This window comes from Gossypium raimondii, chromosome 10 (genome assembly GCF_025698545.1).
Source record: "Gossypium raimondii isolate GPD5lz chromosome 10, ASM2569854v1, whole genome shotgun sequence".
Lineage (NCBI taxonomy): Eukaryota > Viridiplantae > Streptophyta > Magnoliopsida > Malvales > Malvaceae > Gossypium > Gossypium raimondii.
In genome coordinates, this window is record NC_068574.1 from 12,498,456 (window position 1) to 12,518,099 (window position 19,644).

Genomic DNA, 19,644 nt, shown 5'->3' on the forward strand with positions numbered 1-19,644 from the left:
GTTAATCATAAAAGGTTATGTCGAATCATGATCTCTTGTGACTTAGGTAGCAATGATGCATTGCTAGATGCCACTCATTGTTTGTAACATTGGAATCGTTCTAGTATTACTGCTAACGTTACAAGAACCTACAGGGTCACACCCTATAGTTAAAATGAACGGAATAAACCATAGTTGGTATTGTTTTTAGGTGTCACTTGAATTAAATTAATTATAGAATTAATTTAATTGATTTCAACACATTATGTACAAGGTTGTTGTACACATAATGAGGTTTGCATATGAATTCAAATAAATATATGGTTTACCAAATTATATTATAATTAATGTAATTATAATTTTCGGTTTAAAATATTATTATATTTATTTTAATTCATAAATAAAAACCCTAAAAATTAAATAATAAGGATATAAGTATCCCGTTTTTCTTTGTTTTTTGGTCTAGCAATCGTCAAAGAAAATTCACTCTCAAAAGCTGTTTTGGGGATTTCTTCCGTTCAGTAGTCAACTGGGTGGATCACGTGAGGTCGAGTCTCGATAGATTGCGGCTTAGTTCGATCAGATCGGACTACACGTTGTTGAGAAGTTCTTGTCTACTCGAACGAGATTAGGTAATTTCGTAACCCTTTTCACCCCGATTCGTTCCTCACACATGGATCCGTGGTTAGGGTCGCCGATTATTATTTTTTTCGCTGCGCCGTAGGGGTGCCGGCGATCCAACACATCCATACCATGGTGTAAAGGAAGAGGAGTTCTGGGGAACTCCTATTATGTTGTGTAGCAGTGGGGTAGGAACTTTTTCTAATAAATTGAAATTGCATTGTATTCATAAGACATATACATGGCTATGAACACTGAGATGTTATGTTGATTAGTTTATCTAAATTATCGATATTCTGTGTTGCTAATTAATTGTGATTTATTCTATAAGTTGATTATTCTACTTGATTGATCTACTATTTCTAGTGGTTTTCTTGTGACTGAACTCACACTGACATTTTATTTTCCATCTTTACAGATAACCCACTAGGTTAGGACGTAGACTCGGCATACAAAGGACTTGACTCGGATCAATTTTTATTAAGAAGTATTTTTAAGATTTTTTTATTTGAAATTTCAATTATTTGGAGAATTGTATCGCTTTATTTGAATTGTGGCATGAGACTTCTATTTTAGGTTTAGTTAAGCATTCATGATATTTAATTTGAACTTAGGATAATGAAACATGAATTAAGAATTAATTTAGCTTAAACCTATTCTGTTTTCACTTAACTAAAGCTAAAGTCAATTATCATTTTTCCCTTGCAAAATTATAAGTAAAATCTTGAGTAATAAATAAATTGGCAATAAACAATGGCATGTTTAGTTGGGAGGAATAGAAATAGGTTGTAGCCCAATTCAATGGCCCACCACCAAACTAATGTTTGGTTGGTTGTAATGTATATTACAGCCTGCATTGATTCCGTTCCTATTCAGGGAAGAGGCGGCATAACCATTCCCTGCCCTCACCACTGAATAGGTATTGAATATGATTTTTTTTCCTTTTCAAAATTTTCCCTCATCTTTACCCCCTCCTTCAACGATAGTTCTTTTCACCCAGCCGTCATCCTTTTTTCTTCTTTTTCTTTTTCTTTTTCTTTTCCTTCTTCCTTCTTCCTTCTTCTTTTTTTTTTCTTCTTTCAAGAATTCACTACTTTTAGTTGGGATCCAAGTTTGTTGTTGTTGATATCTTATCAATACCATCCTGCTCAGCAACAGTGGAGTTTACTGCTTCTACTTATCTGCGCTTCTTCTCTTGGGTCTCGCTCGCAGATCCACCACCACAACCAAAATCGATTTCCTAGCTTCCGATTCTCTTTTTAATGGATCCCACTTTTTGCCCCACTGTCGTGATCAACAACGGCACTGGGTATTGTTTATCTTCTTATTTTTGTAACTGAATATTGCCCTAAACTACGTGCTCACTACCTGTTTGGTGAAATTGCCTAATTATTTTAGACTCTAATTTTTTTTGTTATTATTCAACTGGTTCTTTATTTTAAAAAAATTTGTTTGCAGATATACTAAGATGGGATTTGCGGGTAATGTAAAGTCGTGTTTTATTCAACCAATAGTAGTAGCAATTAACGAATCTCTTCTAAATCAATCTAGAGCTTCTTCCAAATCTAATTGGTTAGTTTATTATTCAGTTGGGTGATGGCAAATCTTGATTTCTTCATTGGAGATGAAGCACTCACGTGATCATTATTAAGCAATAACTATAACGTTACCCATCCCATTAAGCATAGCAAAGTGGATAATTGGGATGCTATGAAATGATATTGGCAGCAATGTATTTTTAATTATTTATGGTGTGATCTTGAGGATCATTACTTGTTGCTGACTGAAAGTCCACTTACTCTACTCCTAAGAATTGAGAATATATGGGTGAAATCATGTTTGAGACATTTACACCATGTTTGGTTGGATGTATTGGCATAACCGATACATTCCTAATCGGTGGACCCCACTTAATCCCCCTTTAATCCGTTGTTTGGTTAGTTGTATTTCCATTACGTCCCAAATCTGTTCCTTCCCTAATACACCTGGTCCCGTAATAGGTATTCCCCCATCCAGCGCTGATTAGAGAATTCTTACCCATTTCTTGTTTCCGTTTCCTTTTTCTGCCCTCATAGATTTCTGCTTCTTCTTCTATCGGCATTACAGATCTGTCCTCATTTCTTCTGCTTTCATAACAAATCCTCAACATTGTCTTCATCGGAGGCCGATGATGAAAAAATTGGGTAATAACTTCGTCAACTCCGAAACAATCGACGATGATGAAACCATTTGTATTGTCTCTTATTACAACTACGATATTAACTGTCACTGTGTCGATTTAAAGCCTTTTTAATTCAAGCTTTTGTTTTTGTATTTTTAAGTTTTCAAAATCGGTTTCGCAATCAAAATAGAAGATTTCAGGCCGTCTCATTCTTCTTCAATGGTAAATTCGATTCCTTTTCGAGATTATGGAATGACTCAAAGTGAAATTTTTGTTTATTTATGAAGTAAATTGATGGGTATTGTGTTTTTGGAACAGAAGCTGGTGGGACAGAAAGTTGATTCAGGGGGTCTTTATAGACTGCTTCAATGTGCAAGTAAAGGGGATAAAGCTGGCGTAATACAAGAACTAGATAAAGGTGTGGAGCCTAATGGAGCTGATTATGATAGGAGAACTGCCTTTCATTTAGCTGCTTGTGAAGGTTGGATTGAAGTTGTTGATTTGCTTCTTGAGAAAGGTGCTGATGTGAATTCTTTAGATCATTGGGGCCGAACTGTAAGTTTCAAATTTCATGTTATTTTATCTAATATGAACATTTTTTGGGGGTTGTGATTAATTTATGGGTGTTGAACTGTTGATACAAGGTTGGGGTTAAAGGCGATTTACGACGGTTCGACCGATGGGTAGAGAATTGTAATGGTTATGGGTGATTGGAATTTGAGTTTTTTGAGGGTCGGAGTTGGAGAGGAAAAAGAAAAATAGTTGGAGTTCGAATGGAATTTGGTCCTTGTAGGTCTTAAAAGGGTGTCTTTGTTCATTCACCCCCGAATAAGGTTTGCAAGATACTTGAAGCTCGAGGGGGAAATGAATCTGATGTGAGTAATTATTTTTGTAGCCATTGTCCGACGCACATAGCTTTCGACACAATGAGGTTTGCAAGATACTTAAAGCTCGAGGGGGAATCGATCCGGTATTTTGTTAATCTGTTGTTGTTATTGTTAAGCTTATAAAGTTTATGTTTTTAGTTCCAAGAATTACAAATTTTCTGAATTGTCTGCCTTGTTCTTGACAAATTGTCCATGAGAAACAAATACATCTTCACATCTTCGCATGATAGCATCTGTACTTAAATTTTGAGACATCTAGTCTGCAAATATCATACAATGTTGTGTCTCATTTGAAACCTTATGTATCATTTCCTTGCAATAGGTAGGAATGGACTCTCAAGCTCCGTGCTTTGAAATCGATCATAGTGAGGTTGACATGGAGGAAGCAACCCGTATCGGAGAGGTAAGTTCTTCAGTTTTTAAGTTCCCAGATGGCTTTTGATATGATCTCCTCACCTTGCTTTAGGCCATATGGCCTCAATTTATTTTTATGGTATGTAATCTATATATGAGTGCATGATCAAGACATGTCTAATTTGAGTGCAAGTTTGTGGTCATTGGCTGCCTGTGTTTGCCATATTCTTGATGTTTCACTGAGGACAACTCGTCACATATGGAGTGACCCGCATACATATTTTCTTGATTTAAACTTTTATATCTGAAGTTACCTATTCTTTTCCTTCCCTTTTTCCTATATAAACTAGTTTACCATTCTTTTCAAAGTATTTATTGCATCTTTTTCGAACTACGTGGTCTTTCATCTAATACAAGTTACTTTTTAGTGATACTTATGCTACTACAATTGCTTTTACATTCAGATCTTGGCTCATCATTTTGGGGGATGGCTTTGATTCTTGCATCCACAAATCTCCTCACTGCAAGAATAGCTGCTGGTTGTTTTCTTCTTGCTCTCGTTGTCGTGCTCTTTTATGCTAAAAATGTAAGATATCAAGGATGATGGTATTTCCTGATAAAATTTTGCATTAATATTTAGATACTTTCTTTCTTTCCTTTTTTATTTTGTATTCTTCAAAGAGTACTTTCAAATTTTTAACTTGTAATGTGTATGATTATTCAAACAGTGGACACTTCGAGGACTGTCCATCGGTGAGTACCCTTATAACCTTGTGGTGACTTGTGTTTTTATAACTAGGAGTTGAACTTGAAGTGCTAACAATTTTGTTATCTATAAACTAGATTCCTCAGGTTTTATTATTTTCCTTGCTCTAATTTGGTTTTTGTAAGAAAGGACAACAGTTCATATTCTCCGTTACGCCATTCTATTTATCGATATAGGCTCTCTTGTCGTATTTTCTTTATCGTTCCCAAAGAACAATTTCATCCTACCATCTCTTCCGTGAAAAGAAATGTTGCTTATTTCTTATTTTGGAAATTGCAGGTGTCATGAACAGTCTGTTTTCAGTCTATGGTATGTCTCGGTGATGGTGTTTCCTCTGACATTTTTTTTTCTTTCAATTAAGCATTAAATTTGAGGTGATTTGAATATTGTTTGCATAGATATCTATGATGATCTAATATCTCGAGGAGTCAACTCCAGTGATGCCGAGAAGTTTGCAGAAATTTGTCCTTGCCCCTGCAATGGAGTTGGATGGGGGTTTATATGGTGAGAAACTGACACTTGAAGCATTGGCTTTCCTGTTTTCAATGATTATTTCTGTCTTGCTGCTCACATTCTTTTTGTACCCTATTTGCAGGGAATGATATCATTCATATTTCTTGGTGCATCAGTGTATCTAGGACTTCTCATCTTAGCTTGACCTGAGGTACAACCTCCTTCTGAAAGGATTTTTTCCTTTATTTGCTAGAATAGGTGATTTAGATTGAAATTTAAAGCAATAGCATGAGGCAATGTTATATTGGAGTAGCTGTGAACATTGCTATAGTTGAGTGGAAGTGAAATATGCATGATATTGTTATTGTTCCATTAAGCTGCTCTGACATTTAAGGAACCTGGCTTTGCTCTATAATTCAACTGTAGGCTATCTAGCTGCAACGTGATTGATGATATCTTTGTTTTTTAAGTTGAAATCCGTGCTTTATTCAGCATTGCTTCTTAAAAAGTGGTAGTTTGCTGTAATCTAGTATAAACATGAATCTATCTGATTGGTATTTATTACATTGATTTGAAAGAAAAGGCTATAAGTCATGGTTTTAAAAATCTCAAGCTATTTCTTTTTCTTTTATTGTCATGTCTTGAATTTGCCATTTTAGTTTCAATTTCAGGTTCTGGGATTGGTTGAAAGTCATCTTGGTACTGGCAAGTTATTATTGTACATCATTCAGCACTGTGTTAAAATGGAGGATGCCATTTTTCCTTATTCAGAACATAGTTTATTTGTTTGTAATTTGATTCATCATTCATCCAGCAATGTATTGTAGTGCAATTTTGTTTTTGGTATTAGATAGTAACAGCTTGGCTTCATTCTTTGTAACCCTTTCTCATTTGGGCCCAGATTCCTTTTTTTTTCAGACTGCACTAGACTAAACCAGATTGTAAAGTAATATTATTTCCAGTTTTAATTCATTTTCAGCCCATCATTCTGAATGCTAAGGTTGCAAATATGAGTTTTGAAGGGTTAGTTTTATTTGCAAATATATTTAACACCATAATATACCCAGTATCCTACTTGCAGATTTGAGGCAAAACACCACTCTTTTTACATGGTAATACCTGAGATATTTTACTCATTCATTTCACATTTAAATAAAGGAAAATGGAACCTACCAATTTCACATTCTTTTTACACGATTTTATTAAATTCATATAAGAATATTTAATATTAAGAATTGTATTAAATTATATATTTTATTAAATTATATTTAATAATAATTATGTTAAATTATATTTTATAGTATTATATATTATGATTTTAGAAAATTCATATAAGAATATTTAATATTAAGAATTTTATTAAATTATATATTTTATTAAATTATATTTAATAATAATTATGTTAAATTATATTTTATAGTATTATATATTATGATTTTAGAAAATTCATATAAGAATATTTAATATTAAGAATTTTATTAAATTATATATTTTATTAAATTATATTTAATAATAATTATGTTAAAATATGATTAAATTATTTATTATTTATATTAATAATCTTATTAAAATTTAATAACAATAACAATAATCATTTACCTAAACAAATTTATGCTAAGGGTATTCTAGTCATTTTAGTTTTTTCCATTATGCTATTACACCTCTATTCCATTCAACCAAACACAAAAATACTATTACGCCTCCATCCCATTACATTCAACCAAACAATTGATTTGCTATTACGCCTCTATTCCATTACGCCTCTATTCCAATACAGCGAACCAAACGTGCTGTTAATGTTCCAGGGCTTTATATTGTTGAGAATTATGCCCTTGCTTTAGCTTTTGGGTACACTACATCTAAGGTTTATGACTGGTTTTTGTATTGTTCTGTTTTCTAGTATTATATATCTTCATGTTAGTTGTTTACTAGTATGTTGGATGAATTAATTAGGGTCCTTGATTGTAAAAGATTTTTAGTATCTTTTATATTTATAAACTACACCTTTTAAGGTTGAATCTTAAGTGTGAATGTTGGTTCTAGGATGGTTAGGTATTTATCAGACTACTAGCAATTGATTTAAATCCATTTAGTGATTGAGAAAGAATTGTTATATAGATTATATCATTGTTCCTTAAGAAAGGTTGAACTTTTGCTTAATCTATTGCGTTAAATTCTCCATTAAAAATAAAATTATATGCTTAAAACTATAATTATTATGTTTTATAAGAAACTGTGAAAATTTGAGAAAAATTCACGACCACGATAGCATCTGATACTTCTGCAATCGTAGTAAACATGTAGTGTTTGCAATAGTTATTAATCTCCAGTGCATGCCTTATATTGTTTCAATACATCTAAATTTGTTTATTTGTTTTTTGTCTTTAATTATTAGAGAGAACTATGATGGAGGCATATAGTTGTTGCTAATCTTGTGGGTGTAAGATATGGGTTATGTTGAATACTTCATGCTTGTAGTGTTTAAAGAATCGCTCTAGCTTCTATTTAGCTTCAGACCATTTTGGGTGTTGTCTTTCTTGCTAACCATCATCATCCTTATATATTGATCATTTTCATTTAGTTTGACCTACAACTTTTTGTAGTACAGGGGTGGTAGCGAATGTTGGAGATGGAGTTGTGCATATCTTACCTGTTGTAGATGGTTATGTTATTGGGCGCAGCATTAAGCCAATACCAATAGTAGGAAAAGATGTTCTCTCCTTATATAATAACGGATGCGGGTATTTTTTTTCCCATGACTTGTGATCTGAAACCATTGATTGTTATTATTCAATTTCAAGTTCTTAAGGTTATTATCATGTCTTGATGAGAAAAAAAATACACTTCTTGGCATAACTCAGCCTTGTTCATAGTTGGATTTATTGGTGTTCTCAAGTTTTGCACCTAGGCACGCCTATATCTTGCGCCTTAGTGCTAGGAAACAAAAGCACCTTGACCCTTTCAGACGAGGCGTATTTGATTAGGCACACTTCTGGTGCTCTTAACTGTGTTATTTTTTGTAAGGTGATACGCATAAAAATGCTTGTCTGATTGAATTTGGAGTTTTCTACCTTTGTTTACGAGTAAGGAAATGGATGTTATCAAACTCTCTACTTCTCAATATTTGAGTATTCAACATACATGAGAGCAGAAGGAAATCATGCATATTCCACAATGAATGTTAAATTTGAATTTTTTTTCTTCTAATGAAACAACATTTTATGCCATAAACTTGGCCTCATATTCTAGCAATTACAATACAAGTGGTTGTAATTTGAAGGTTTAAATATCATAATAAACCATGCAAATGCACTACTCTAACCATGTGTTTATTATGTGTCAACTATAATGAACATAACTTGAGAAGCAATGGATTCAAATAATATTGTATTATTTTAAAATATAGTAAATAAATTTTTAAATAATTTAATATAAAAATAAAAGATCTTTTAATATAATTTAATATAAAATAATTATATTAAGAATGTTATTAAGTTATATATTATATTTATTAAATTATATTTAATAATTATTATATTAAAATATAATTAAATTTTTATTTTATTTTTATTAAATTATATTTAATAATAATTCTATTAAAATTTAATAACAATTATCATCTACTTAAAAAATTTTGCTAAGGGTATTCTGGTCATTTTATTTTTTTCTTATGCTATTACAAAACTATTCTATTCAACCAAACATAAGAATAGCTCTATTCAATTCCATTGGACCAAATAATTGAATTATTGATTAGAGCTCTATTCCATTACAACTCTATTCCATTACTGCTCTATTTCATTCCAGTAAACCAAACGTGTTGCAAGTGTTTTAAAATGTCTGTTTTATAAACCCCGATAGCTTACCGGGCCATTTTGGTGGCCAATGTAATCTCCCGAATTCGGGTCTAACGTCTAGGTCAAGTTGGGGAGGTTACAATGTGATTGGTCAATAAATTTTTTAAACATCTGTTAAAAATAAATTAAAAAATATAGCATATGCATACTTTAAGTACAAATTTGAGAAATGTATGTAATTTAAATACTAAATTGAGTAAAAAATTAAATATCAAAGTAGAAAAATGATTACACTTCAAAAATCAAGTAGTTAAGTGTTTATTCGAAAAAAATAACGAACGTCAAAAGTGCACCATTGCCAAAAACTAAGTAAACAATTTTTTAGGGATAAATATCAAATTTATATATGAACTTTAGTCCAATGTGCAATTTGATATATGAACTTTGATTTGGTGCAATTATATACATGATTCCTGAATTGTGGTTCATATAGACATGAAACTTTGATTTTAGTTCACCTGTGCATATTTAAAGAAACGAGTACATATATTATTTTCATTTTGGATAAATATAATTGTTTGTGTATACAATAAATCAACGTAAAATGGTGTAATTTTGAGTATGCATAGGACCTAGTTTGCTGAAAATAAAAAGAAAAGGAATGAGAGAGGAGAGCCTTGAACCTAAGACCTTTAGGGAGTGCACTAGCTACTTAACCATTTAGCCTAGGTCATTACTTGGTTAATTATTTTAATTAACCCCCTATATTTTGAGGTGTGACACATTTGAAAATGAACGTGGTTTTCTCAAAATGGAAATGAAAATGAGAAATGAATTCATTTACAAATGAATAAGAAATTCTCAAAAAATGATTAGAAGATTGAGTTTATGTTTTTGAGCTATTTTAAATCCCGAAAATGAAAATAAATCATACGATCATAATGAACAAGTTTAATGGTGAAATATTAAATATATTTTCTTAGAACTTTTATCAGGGTTAAAATCGTCATAATATTACCAAGGGTAGAATTGGGATGAGAAAATTATTTAATATAAATATTGAAGTTTATTTTGGGAAATAGAAATACAGAATCGAGTTGGATCAGATTACAAAGTACTTGGTCAAAAAGTTTGGGAAGTACTCGTAATTGAACCCAATGTGAGAGAGGTCCAAAATCCCTTCATGGAATATGAAAGGGCGACAACCCTAGTAGGAACGTTAGGGGTGTGCCGCCCACCCTCATCCTATTCTAAGTAGGAAGTTTTTTTCTATTTGAAATAAACTTATTTAATTCAACAAGGGTTTTACCTTGTCTCCCTATAAATAGATGACACTGATAGGGCTATTTACACAACTTTAAGATATTGTTATTCTGCCTGAAAGTAGAGAGACTTTTATTCTCTACGAATTAAATATATTTTTCGGAATAATTATTCCGTCGGTTTCTATTTGAGAAGAGAATTTTCGTTTTCACCCCAAAAGAAAAGAAAACTATTTCTTGTTTCTATGTTTGATTCAATTTGATCGAGCTCACACTCGAGATAATTCGTGGTACGAGAATAGCGAAGAAGATCGTTTGGTTGAAAGCCGAGAACGATAAGGATCCGTCTATCCAAAAACATAAGTATGATTGGGTTTATTGCTATAAATATCACAAACCGGGTTGATTTTTAAAATTTTTATTTTTCGCTATGCAAGAAAATCAATTTCAAAACGGATTTTTTCCAACAATTGTATGAAATTGAAACAATTGATATGATTTAGCCGAAATGTGATCTTGCAATGGCATATATATTTATCTTGTTCCCGTGTTATTTATATAATATGAATCATAAAAGTACTACTGAGTGTTACCGCTCAGTGTACAGTTTGTTTATTTCGTGCACAAGTATTACGGAATCTCAAAGTCTCGAGGATTGATTCAACATCCAAATCGCAACTCTCGACTCTGCAAAGTTTGTATAGTCTCTTTTCATTTTGATATATGCCATGTACCTAGGATTTGAAATCAGTTTTGTATTAAAATGGTCATTATGCATTTTGAATTAGCGTTGTGGTTTGATTCAAGTTTATAATTTGTTTAATATACATATATGAACATGACATAAGTAGGTTGAAATATTTAAACGGTTGAAATTGTAGAAATGGTTATATGTTTGGGATTTGAAGTGATGATTTGTCTTATGTATATGTATATATATGTGATAATGATCAAAATTAAGCATACGAGAATGGTTAAAAGTGTTGAAATGGTTGAATTGGGATATATGTTTGATTGATTAGGCGATATGAATTGGTACCTGTCGAAACCATTTTTTTGTAAAAGGGTCGACTTGGATTTTGAAAAACGAAAATGAATATGGGAGTCGCCACCAATCCTTTTTGATGAGGTGTGATCGGGTCACCTTGAAAAGTGGTTGCTTTTAATAAACGACTTTTTTTATTAAAACAATGATTTTGGTCCACGAAATTTAGAAAGACGAGTTCGGGAGCCTATTACGTACGAGGAAGGATTAGCACCCTCGTAACGCCCAAAATTTGTACTTAATTGATTAATTAATGTTTTAATGTCGAGAGTCGAAAACTTGAAAAGAGTTTAAAATACTATCCCTCTTTGTGTCAAAATTTCTCAAATAAATCAAAATGTATGTTAAAGACCCTTTTATGTCGAGATAACAAAATGTCACGTTCAGTAAGTTAGGATACAACACCTCGAATCCTCGAGAATAAGCTTTTCTTTTATTTTTTCTATTTCAAGACTCACGTATTTTAATTTTAAAAGGATATTCGATCATTTAGGTTCAACTAGAAAAAATCGAAACCTAGTAAGTTAGGGCATGACTTCTCGCATTTCCAAATACAGAACATTGCCTTATTTTTGAAAATTTTCTTTATTGAATAATAAAAAATATAAAATTTTGAACGACGGGTATTTCGCTTTGAAGTATGGTGTAAAATAATGAATATACTTAAACGTGGCTTGTGATATAATTGTAACAATAATGAAATGATAGCGCAATTAAGCGAAATGATGATATATCTATAGTAATAAAACAACAAATAAGCAATGGCCATAATCAATCAAATCTAATATTAGTTAAATAATAATGTGAAGCAAAAAGGTAGAATATGCATGATAAAGGGCAAACATGAAAATATAAAAAGAAATAAATAAGTAACAAGAAAAATAAAACAAAATGATGATGATAATAATAAAATTTTACATAAATAAGAGATTATAAATAATTGTATTTAAAAAAACAATATTAAAACCAGCAAAAGAATAATAAATAAAAACAAATATGCAAAATGAATGAAGTAATAGAATTAATTAAAGGATGAAATGAAATTTAAATGGAATTAAAGGCATTAATTATAATATTTTAAAATAATTTAAAAAAGATTCTAGGACTAAAAAGTTATGCGCTAAAGACAATAGGGACTAAAAGGGAAAATATCCCTGGTTCTTATGCGTAGAGTTTCATCAGAGGACTAAAATGAAACAAAAATTAAATTATGTGGAAAATTTAAAATATAGAAAACAGATGGGACCATATTGAAAATGAGTCCAAAAGCGGAAGGACTGAAAGGGTAAATAGACCATTAGTAAAAAAACATGGGGATCCTCTTGAAGGGGTAGGTCGGATCTCGGCTCAGCCTCAAAACGATGTTGTTTTGGGGCTTTCTAAATCCCACCAAAACGGCGTCGTTTTAGCACACTATAAAATTCAAATTTTTGCCTAAAAAAATTCATTTAGCCCACCAAAATAAAAACTTAAAAAAACCTCTCAACACTCTTTCCAAAATCTTTACACCTTTATCTTATACCTTATATTTTTTGAAATATAAAAAAACAAAAGTCAAAGATCACCTTTTAGTTTTGATTTCTCTTTTCCAAAATCTCTCTGTTTTTTATTTCTCCTTTTTCGTGTGTAAAAATTACAAACTGGTAGTGGTGGCTTTTATAACCAGTTTACAATATCTTTTGCTACTATTTGTTACTGCTCATGCTTTCGTTTCTGCTACTCCTCTTTTTTGCTTGTTTGCAGGCGTTGACGGAGGGGAGCAGGTGGCTCCTTGCTTCTTTGGTGAAACGACGGTAGCAATGTGTCAGGCCTTGGGACGAGAAGCGGACGACGCGATCGAGAGTGGCAACAGATGGGTGCGGCGCACATGGGGTGTTAGGGTTAGGGTTTTTTTGGTTTTACGGAAAATGTCTTAAGTGTTTTGGGCCACTAGGCCTCTTTTCATTTGGGTTTGATGTATTTTTTTTATTTAAGTCATTTGGGCCTATAAATTTGGACTTATTTATTTAATTTTTGGTTTATTTTTTTTGTTGGCCCATGAAAATTTAGGCCATTTCAGCTGCCCCTCTTTGCTCGTTATCGTGTAACAAGAATGGAGCAAAGGCTTTTAGGAAGGACCAATTTAGCCCGGTCTCACCAAATCTTGACTTCTTGGTGCTTATCTTCTTCAAGTAGCCTCGTTTTAACCAACTACCACTTCAGAAAGATGAGATTTGCTATCTTCTACTCTACTGTAAAGAGATAAGATCTGTAATTTATAGCTTCAATCTGTTCCACTGCAACTTCAGGGAAATAAGATTCGCTATTTTCAATATGCTCCACTGCAACTTCAGGGAGATAAGACTGATGGCTTCAATCTGTTCCACTACAACTTCAAAAAGATAAGATTCGCCATAATTTGTAGCTTTAATATGTTCCACTGTAACGCTAGAGAAATAAGATTCGCTGTCTTCAGTCTACTCCGCTGTAACTTCAGGGAGATAAGGCTGGTGGCTTCAATATGCTCCACTGCAACTTCAGGAAGATAAGATCCGCCATAATTTGTAGCTTTAATATGTTCCACTGTAACGCTAGGGAAATAAGATTCGCTGTCTTCAGTCTACTCCGCTGTAACTTCAGGGAGATAAGGCTGGTGGCTTCAATATGCTCCACTGCAACTTCAGGAAGATAAGATCCGCCATAATTTGTAGCTTTAATATGTTCCACTGTAACGCTAGGGAAATAAGATTCGCTGTCTTCAGTCTACTCCGCTGTAACTTCAGGGAGATAAGGCTGGTGGCTTCAATCTGCTCCACTGCAACTTCGAGAAGATAAGATCCGCCATAATTTGTAGCTTTAATATGTTCCACTGCAACGCCAGGGAAATAAGATTTGATGTCTTCAGTCTGCTCCGCTATAACTTCAGGGAGATAAGGCTGGTGGCTTCAATCTGCTCCACTGCAACTTCGGGAAGATAAGATCCACCATAATTTGTAGTTTTAATCTGTTCCACTACAACGCCAGGGAAATAAGATTCGTTGTCTTCAGTCTGCTCCGCTGTCACTTCAGGGAGATAAGGCTGATGGCTTCAATCTGCTCCACTACAACTTCAGGAAGATAAGATCCGCTATAATTTGTAGCTTTAATCTATTCCACTGCAACGCCAGGAAAATAAGATTCGTTGTCTTCAGTCTGCTCCGCTGCAACTTCAGGGAGATAAGACTGGTGGCTTCAATCTGCTCCACTACAACTTCAAGAAGATAAGATCTGCCATAATTTGTATCTTTAATATGTTCCACTGCAACGCCAAGGAAATAAGATTCATTGTCTTCAGTCTGGAGGTGCTTATAGGCCGGCTCGGGTCGGACCTAGAAAAAAATTTCAGCCCGGCCCGAAATATGGGCCTGAAATTTTATCCAGGCCCGGCTCGGGAAAAAATTCATAAGCTTCGAGGCTGCCCTACCTACCCATTTTTAATAAACACCAAAACTTTATATTAAAAATAAAAAATTAAAAAAAGTATTTTAAAAATATTTTAAAATTTAAAAAATAAAAAAAAGTATTTTAAAAATATTTTAAAATTTAAAAAATAAATATATTTATTATATTCAGGCCGGGCTCAGGCCAAAAAAGTAGTGCACGAGGCCCGGCCCGTTTTGCCTCGTTTTTTTGCCCAAGCCCATATTTCGGGCTTATATTTTTACCCAAACCCTCCCATATTTCGAGCGGGCCGTCGGGCCGGGCCAGGCTGCCGGCCCATGAGCACCTCTACTTCAGTCTGCTCCGCTGCAACTTCAGGGAGATAAGGCTGGTGATTTCAATCTGCTCCACTGCAACTTCAGGAAGATAAGATCTGCCACAAGTTGTAGCTTTAATTTGTTCCACTACAATGCTAAGGAAATAAGATTCGTTGTCTTCAGTCTGTTTCGCTGCAACTTCAGGGAGATAAGGCTGGTGGTTTCAATCTGCTCCACTGCAACTTCAGGAAGATAAGATCCGCTATAATTTGTAGCTTTAATCTATTCCACTGCAACGTTAAGGAAATAAAATTTGATGTCTTCAGTCTGCTTCGCTGCAACTGCAGGGAGATAAGACTGGTGGCTTCAATCTGCTCCACTACAACTTCAGGAAGATAAGATCTGCCATAATTTGTAGCTTTAATCTGTTCCACTACAACGCCTGGGAAATAAGATTCGCTATGATGACTTTAATCCATCCCACTGCAACTTCAGGGATATAGGATTTGTGGTTTCGCTGATCTGTTCTCTAGGGAACTTGACCTGTAGAATCCATTTCATGGACCTATTTATATCTAGTGATTAGGATGTCATGATCAGAATGAATCAAATGCTCCTAACTAGATGCATATGAATGATATTTACATGAATGCAAATTGTCATTTTTCGAGAATGATCCTCTTTTAATGCTTAGGTTAACATTGCTCATTGTTCATCGAGGTTCTATTACTGACGCATTACCTTACCTTCTTGTTCAACTGGTATTTTTGATAGAAAACCTGACAAAATAGCCATAATTTAGGCTGTTCTTTCTCAAATGTTTCCAACCCTTAGGTTTGGTGCCTCGAGATGTAGCATCCCTCATTCTTGTTAATTCGGAGAGGACACGAATACCACATGCCACCCTTTGATCAAAAATTTGAATTGCCCATTCCTGGGTTTTCAATTTAAAACCCCATTGGTCTCGAGGCGCCCTTTGCGAGTTTTCACCTTGGCCTCTCTTTTTTCCTTTTCCTTTTTTGTTTTTCTTTTCTTTTCTTTGTTTTTTTAAAGTAAAGTATTTATTGATTAAATCAGAATTTATTGGATTAGACAGGCTCTTGCCGTCCATCTCAGTTAATATCAACGTTCTTCTAGAAAATGTCTTTTTTACCACATAAAGTCCTTCCCAGTTTGGCATTCATTTTCCTCTAAAATCTTTTTGTATGAGAATGATCTTCTTCAATACCAAGCCCCTTTCATGGAATTCTCTAGGGCGAACCTTTTTGTTGTAAGCTTACATCATTCGCTTTTGGTACATTTAACCATGACGGATAGCTTTCAACCTTTTTCTCTTCAATTAAATTTAACTGATCATATCGAGCTTGGATCCATTCTGCTTCATCCAATCTTCAACTCTGACAAGACTCGAAGGGAAGGAATCTCAACTTCGATGGGTAAAACTGCCTTCATTCCATATACTAATGAGAAAAGAGTTGCCTCGGTAGAGATTTTTTTGCTTCTACTGTACTGTTCACTTTGGGGCGATATGGTGTTAATCTTGAACAAACTGCAAAGTTATGATAATGTGATGTTGTTCAAATTTAGTGCATTGTCAGATATGATCCTTTTTGGCATTCCATGCCGACATATGATTTCTATTTTCAAGAATTTGTTGACTGTAGACTTTGTGACATTGGCATATGAATCAGCTTTCGCCCACTTAGTGAAGTAATCGACGACCACAAGCATGAATTGATAACCGCTAGAAGCTTTTGGCGAGATCGGCCCAATAACATCAATGCCCCACATAGAAAAAATGCATGAATTCCATTGATTCTTTATAAGGTAGGATCTATTTCTCATTTTGTTCTACCATTCTTAACAAATCAGGAGACAAGCTACAATCTCGGTCATTTTCAAAGTCTTGAGGTTCCTCTGGACACATATCTTGCTCAAAAGGAGGTTCTGAGTCAATAACAGTGTCGCTCATATCATTGATATCTGAAGACCTGTTATAGAGACGAAGAAAGATCCAAAGAACAAAATAATCGAAGAAAATTTATCTGTATAGTATGATTATGAATAAAATAAAAGAATATTTGCTCGAAGTGAGAAACAAAGATGCATTTTTATTGAAATAAAGATGTTGGACATAAGCCAATTTCACAAAAAGATTCTTATTGCTTCTAGGCTTAAAGTAACAAGCGTGTTTTAAACATTACTCTGAATCAGCTCTAAAAACTATAAGAATCTTTTCCGCAGTCCAATTGTTCAGAACACTTCCAGCTCATAAGGGCAAATGCGTGATAAATTTTCTATTCCAATTCCTTCTTCGGATATAGCATTGATGCTCTAATTTCTGAACATTCCTTCCAGGCCTTCAGTATATTCAAAGAATTCTAGTTCCTTATTATCTATCAGGCCTTGCACCAAGGTTCTGAATTCATTGCACTTTTGAATCTCGTGACCATCCTCATCATAGAACTCACAGTAGTTCCTTGCTTCTCCGGGTTTCTCCCCTAAATCCTATGTGATTAATCCTCCTCCTACCATTTTCTTCCAAACCTTCCTCAGTAAGGTTTTCACTTCTGCTACATCTATCTTGAGTCTTCTCCCTGCACTCTCGATTATTGCGTTTACCGCTTTGTCAGAATAGTTAGGTAACAAATTTTCTGCACTAAATGGATCATCAAATTTCACAATACCCATTTTGATGAATCTTTCGATTATCTTTTTGAAAGTAGTGTAGTTATTGATCGAGTGTCCTGTGATTCCTGCGTGGTACTCACATTGGGCGTTCGCGTCATACCATTTGGGGTATGGGGGCTGCATAGATTTTAGGTAGAAAGGGGATACTACATGTGCATCAAACAAACTTTGGTACAACTCCCCATACACGACTGGGATGGGCATGAACCAGAGTTTTTCTGAGTTCGGTATTGGATTGGGTTCTTGCCATGGGGGAATCTGATGGCTAGTAGTTGTCGTCCTTGGCTGGCTTACGGTAATCGGCTTTGAATAGCCCTCGTTATACATACTCGCATTATTCACCTCATTTATCCTCTTCCTCGAGGCCTTTAAAGTATTGATTTGGGAGCTCCACTCTCGTCTTTTCCATTTGTAATGATCTTCAAATTGTTTTAGAAGCTCCACTTTCGCCTGTTTTGTTTCCGCTAGATCATCCAAATCAAGGACAATATGATTGGTTAGATTATCCCCTGGGTTAGAACCTGAACCTGTTGGGAAGTTCACCGGTGTTGAGGTACCGGTCTGGTATTGGGGTATGATGTTAACAGACACCCTTTGTGGATACACGTTTGGTTGTGCTTGGATGTTTGTTGGGGTAATGCCTGGAGGATAAGCAGGATCCTCGTTATCGTCCCCGTAATTGACCATAGGGCTCTTTCCTTTTTCTAACCCTCCAGCTAGCAACTGGGTTAACTGGCTCATCACATTTCTTTGGAATTCTAGCATTTGATCCCACATATCTTGTTGAATTTTGGCCAATTGCTCTTGCATCTGTATTTGCATTTGCTCTAATCTCTCAAACCTTTGGTCCATTTCTTTAGTTTTTCCTCGTGTACCGATACTCCAAGATAACAGCCAAAATTCTAATTAATTAGGATCCTTTTGTGAAATTTAATGCATATGATGAAATGCAATGCAGATGCATAAATGCAAAAAAAGGCGTTGATTTTGATTCAATTCTATTAGAACAACTTTACTAGAAAACAAATCTCTTTACATAAAATGGATATTTATATATATGGCCTTGACCTAATACTCAAAGTGAAGACATCGATCATTTTCCTCATATCCGTATGTTAAGATCGAATCTCACGAACTCTTCAAAGGAGTGCCTCATCTATCTCCTTTTTTGCTTGATCCAAGCCGCGGCCCATTGTTCACTCATCCCCGTGATGCTCGTTAGCTTCTCTAAGAAAGTTGAAACATTTACGGCTCTCGAATAATCTTTGTCAGCTTGAATCCTCGGGCAACGAAGCTAAGTCGTGTATTTATTCATCAAACTATCACCCTTTCCTCGTTACGTTTTCTCATACCGTATTCAGACGACCGCATTGTCTTTCTCTTTATCAAGAAATTCATTTTCCATTACAAGCTCTCTATTTAACAACTAAACGTGAATCAACGCATCTTTTTCTATGGTGAAAATGCAATGCAATCATAACCAAAACAAAAGAAAACACGTCAATATAAAAACATAAATAACAAAAAGAGTACCTATTTGGATGACCACTAGGGTTCGGTGCGGTTCTACTTAGGGTAGGCTCTTAGGGCTCGCTATATGGGGTTCGGTTCTAAAGTAAAAAGGTACCTGAACTAGCAGATTCCTCGATCCTTACCCATTATAGGCTCATATGGACCGAGTTCAGTTCAGTGAAATACATTTCCCTATGGCTGCACGGAGATGAAAATCTCACGAAGACATAGGTACAGATGTATCTCGAAAACGATCCACTATCCTGCACGGAGGTGAAGACCTCATGAAGGAATAGTTTCTGATTCCCACTTAAAAGGGTAAGATCGACCGATCACGCGATGCAATGTGCAGAAAGATACCAAAACTTAAACCAACATAGCAATTAAACCAAAATGATGA

The 19,644-nt window shown here is 34.3% G+C and overlaps 2 protein-coding genes across 11 annotated transcripts in view; both read left to right on the forward strand.

Annotated features, from left to right (window-relative positions):
* Positions 1-6,214, forward strand: part of LOC105778510 (integrin-linked protein kinase 1) — an 82,324-nt gene extending 76,110 nt beyond the window's left edge. The window contains exon 7 of one of the 2 annotated variants that reach the window (XM_052622816.1): positions 5,881-6,214. The gene's annotated coding sequence lies outside the window, so the exon portion shown is untranslated. The remainder of the gene's footprint in view (positions 1-5,880) is intronic. The other variant, XM_052622818.1, reaches the window with a different exon arrangement.
* Positions 1,526-5,278, forward strand: LOC105778392 (integrin-linked protein kinase 1). Of its 9 annotated transcripts, none has more exons than XM_052622804.1 (10): positions 1,532-1,909; positions 2,707-2,831; positions 2,922-2,983; positions 3,083-3,316; positions 3,657-3,731; positions 3,971-4,051; positions 4,467-4,588; positions 4,731-4,755; positions 5,048-5,077; positions 5,167-5,272. In XM_052622804.1, the coding sequence occupies exons 1-7, from the start codon at positions 1,863-1,865 to the stop codon at positions 4,497-4,499; spliced, it is 657 nt and encodes a 218-aa protein (XP_052478764.1). In that variant the 5' UTR covers positions 1,532-1,862; the 3' UTR covers positions 4,500-4,588; positions 4,731-4,755; positions 5,048-5,077; positions 5,167-5,272. The 9 variants fall into 9 exon arrangements, with proteins under 9 accessions (XP_052478767.1, XP_052478768.1, XP_052478764.1 ...); XM_052622800.1 differs by having other exon boundaries at positions 1,533-1,909; positions 3,080-3,316; positions 5,167-5,278; XM_052622803.1 differs by having other exon boundaries at positions 1,533-1,909; positions 3,080-3,316; positions 4,855-5,077.
* Positions 6,215-19,644: the final 13,430 nt, after the last annotated feature.

What these genes read in the sequence shown, in the direction of transcription:
- LOC105778392 (XM_052622800.1), top strand. Translation starts at nt 1,863, where the DNA reads ATGGATCCCACTTTTTGCCCCACTGTCGTGATCAACAACGGCACTGG. An exon ending in CGTCTCATTCTTCTTCAATG is followed by an intron (nt 2,984 to 3,079) that starts GTAAATTCGATT and finishes TTTTTGGAACAG; the next exon opens with AAGCTGGTGGGACAGAAAGT. An exon ending in CTCGAGGGGGAATCGATCCG is followed by an intron (nt 3,732 to 3,970) that starts GTATTTTGTTAA and finishes TCCTTGCAATAG; the next exon opens with GTAGGAATGGACTCTCAAGC.